Genomic DNA, 2,146 nt, shown 5'->3' with positions numbered 1-2,146 from the left:
TTGCTCAGAACTAGTTGCTTTTCTATGGATCTTAACAAATTTTCACTGAATAATGTCAACTTATGAAAACATACAACATTTTCAGCAGTACCATATAACTCTTATTAATGTCAACAAACCATTTCAATGGTACATTAATTAAATTTATTGATTTGCAAATAGAAATAAATAATGGATTTGCCTCAAATAAAGTGGAAGATACCTGTTTAAATATAGTCTTATGTTAAGTTTATTTCTATTTTAAATTTTAAAATCAATATTTAATTTTACATTCACTGAAGTTATGTAAATTGAAACTGAATTTGATGAAATATGTTTTTAAAATGAAATAATAATATTATAATATAATATTATATAGAATATATAAATACAAATTCACCTTTCTCTTTTTAGGCGGATAAATATCTAAGACTGCATTTTGTAAAACATCATTAATAGTTTCATTTACCACTGTAAGTTTAGGAATAGCACCAGGTCTAAGTTTTGGTATTTTCAAACATATCTAAACAAATTTCAGAAACAATCATAAACTTATTTGTTTATGTACCAATAATTGCATAGCTTTTTAAGAATCAAAATTTTGTTTTTTCTAAATATTTTTTCTATTATCTAAAATTTATGTTATAATTTTTGAAGATTATTGTAATAGTACAGTAGGTACCGTATACTTGCTGAATCCTTTCCCAGATTCCCATGTTTTTATAACGTCATTTACATCAAAATGTTTCTCACAAACTTTCGAAGTTGGTTTTAATTTTAAATTCAAAGATTTTTCCCATAAACTTCTTAGCTCGTTGTTTTTTGGAACATTAAATTTGCTTTTACTTATCTCGTTACAATACGGAACACAACACATCTTAACCATTTTGTAAGAAGCTATTTTAAAAAGCTGGACTTTTAAATAACTAAATTAATAATGAATATACATTATGAATGTACCATATGATATTATGTAGAATATAATCAGGATTTAAGATATCTCATAATTCATATCGCCATGAATTAAATCAGTATAATATACCTATATAATAATGAAATATTATATTTTAATTTTTATTCATGTTAGCATATCATGAAAGAAATGCAAAAAAACGCGGTAAATTTTACCCGGGGTTTAGTACGCGAAACTGATTAAGATAATGAATAATGATATTAATATATTTAAACCACAACGAGCGCTAGTGATCGGGGGCCTCAGCTGTTTCAAAATGACGGTTCACCAGTCATCATAAAGCACTATTCGTTATAGGCCGATGTTTAACCTGTATATCTTAAATCGTGGTTGTTAGTGCTGTATGGTTGTTATTATGTTGATAGCACTGTGTTATTGTTATCGCCACATTATTATTATTTATTACCATTGATATTAAACTAATGGATGCAGCATAACACAAAAATCTGTAAGCTAACATAATTCATACTATTATTAACCGCTAGATCTCAAATCATCAATTATCTGTACATATTATGTTTTCTCTCTCTTACAAGAGTTTTACTTTCCTTGTCACACAGAAGATGTGTGCGAGTGAGAACCATCGTTTCTCTCTCCGTTATGTTGGCCTAAACAGTGTATGTAGAATGTATAAAGGAATGCCGTATCCCGTCCATGTTTAAGTTTTCTGTCCGTTTGGACTGAAATGCCAATAAAGTTAAGTTGGAAAGCCGGTTATGTGACATTGATTGCCTTTGAGGATTGTCAACTCTGTTTAAGCTGGAAAATGTCGATTCACAAACTGCTGAGCTACATCCAAATACTTCAACTGCTGCTATCATTTCATATGTAGCTTTAAATGCTTTACGTTGTTGATAAAGCTCTATTAAGATGTTCTTATTAGATATATTATTTTCTTTTAAATAATTTTTTACACAAATTATTTCTTCTTTTGAAGGAATATTAATTTTAAGATCATTAAATATTTTAAAATCATCGTAATTCAATTCATATATGTTAGAAACAGCTTTAATAAGTTCATCATTTTTTTCAAAATGAGTTTCCATCTCAGATTTAATTATGAAATATTAATATCGTCGTTGACATAATTTTTATAAGTACCAGATGATTCACTTAAAATATATTCATTCAATTTTATAGTAGTCTTTCTCTTGCGTTTTGGAGATTCAGTTTGGGTTTCAGATAATAAATGTT

The 2,146-nt window shown here is 27.4% G+C and overlaps 1 protein-coding gene across 1 annotated transcript; it reads right to left on the bottom strand.

The window, feature by feature from the left end:
* Positions 1-379: 379 nt before the first annotated feature.
* Positions 380-1,591, bottom strand: LOC107884088 (the record flags this gene model as incomplete). Its single annotated transcript, XM_029492443.1, has 2 exons — positions 662-1,591; positions 380-502 (listed from the first exon to the last, which is right to left on the bottom strand). Coding segments are annotated over exons 1-2 (327 nt in total), but the record flags the coding sequence as incomplete, so codon positions are not given.
* Positions 1,592-2,146: the final 555 nt, after the last annotated feature.

Source organism: Acyrthosiphon pisum, unplaced genomic scaffold (genome assembly GCF_005508785.2).
Source record: "Acyrthosiphon pisum isolate AL4f unplaced genomic scaffold, pea_aphid_22Mar2018_4r6ur Scaffold_21512;HRSCAF=24158, whole genome shotgun sequence".
NCBI lineage: Eukaryota > Metazoa > Arthropoda > Insecta > Hemiptera > Aphididae > Acyrthosiphon > Acyrthosiphon pisum.
Note: the sequence above shows the minus strand (reverse complement) of the source record. Positions and strands in the feature narration are given on the sequence as shown.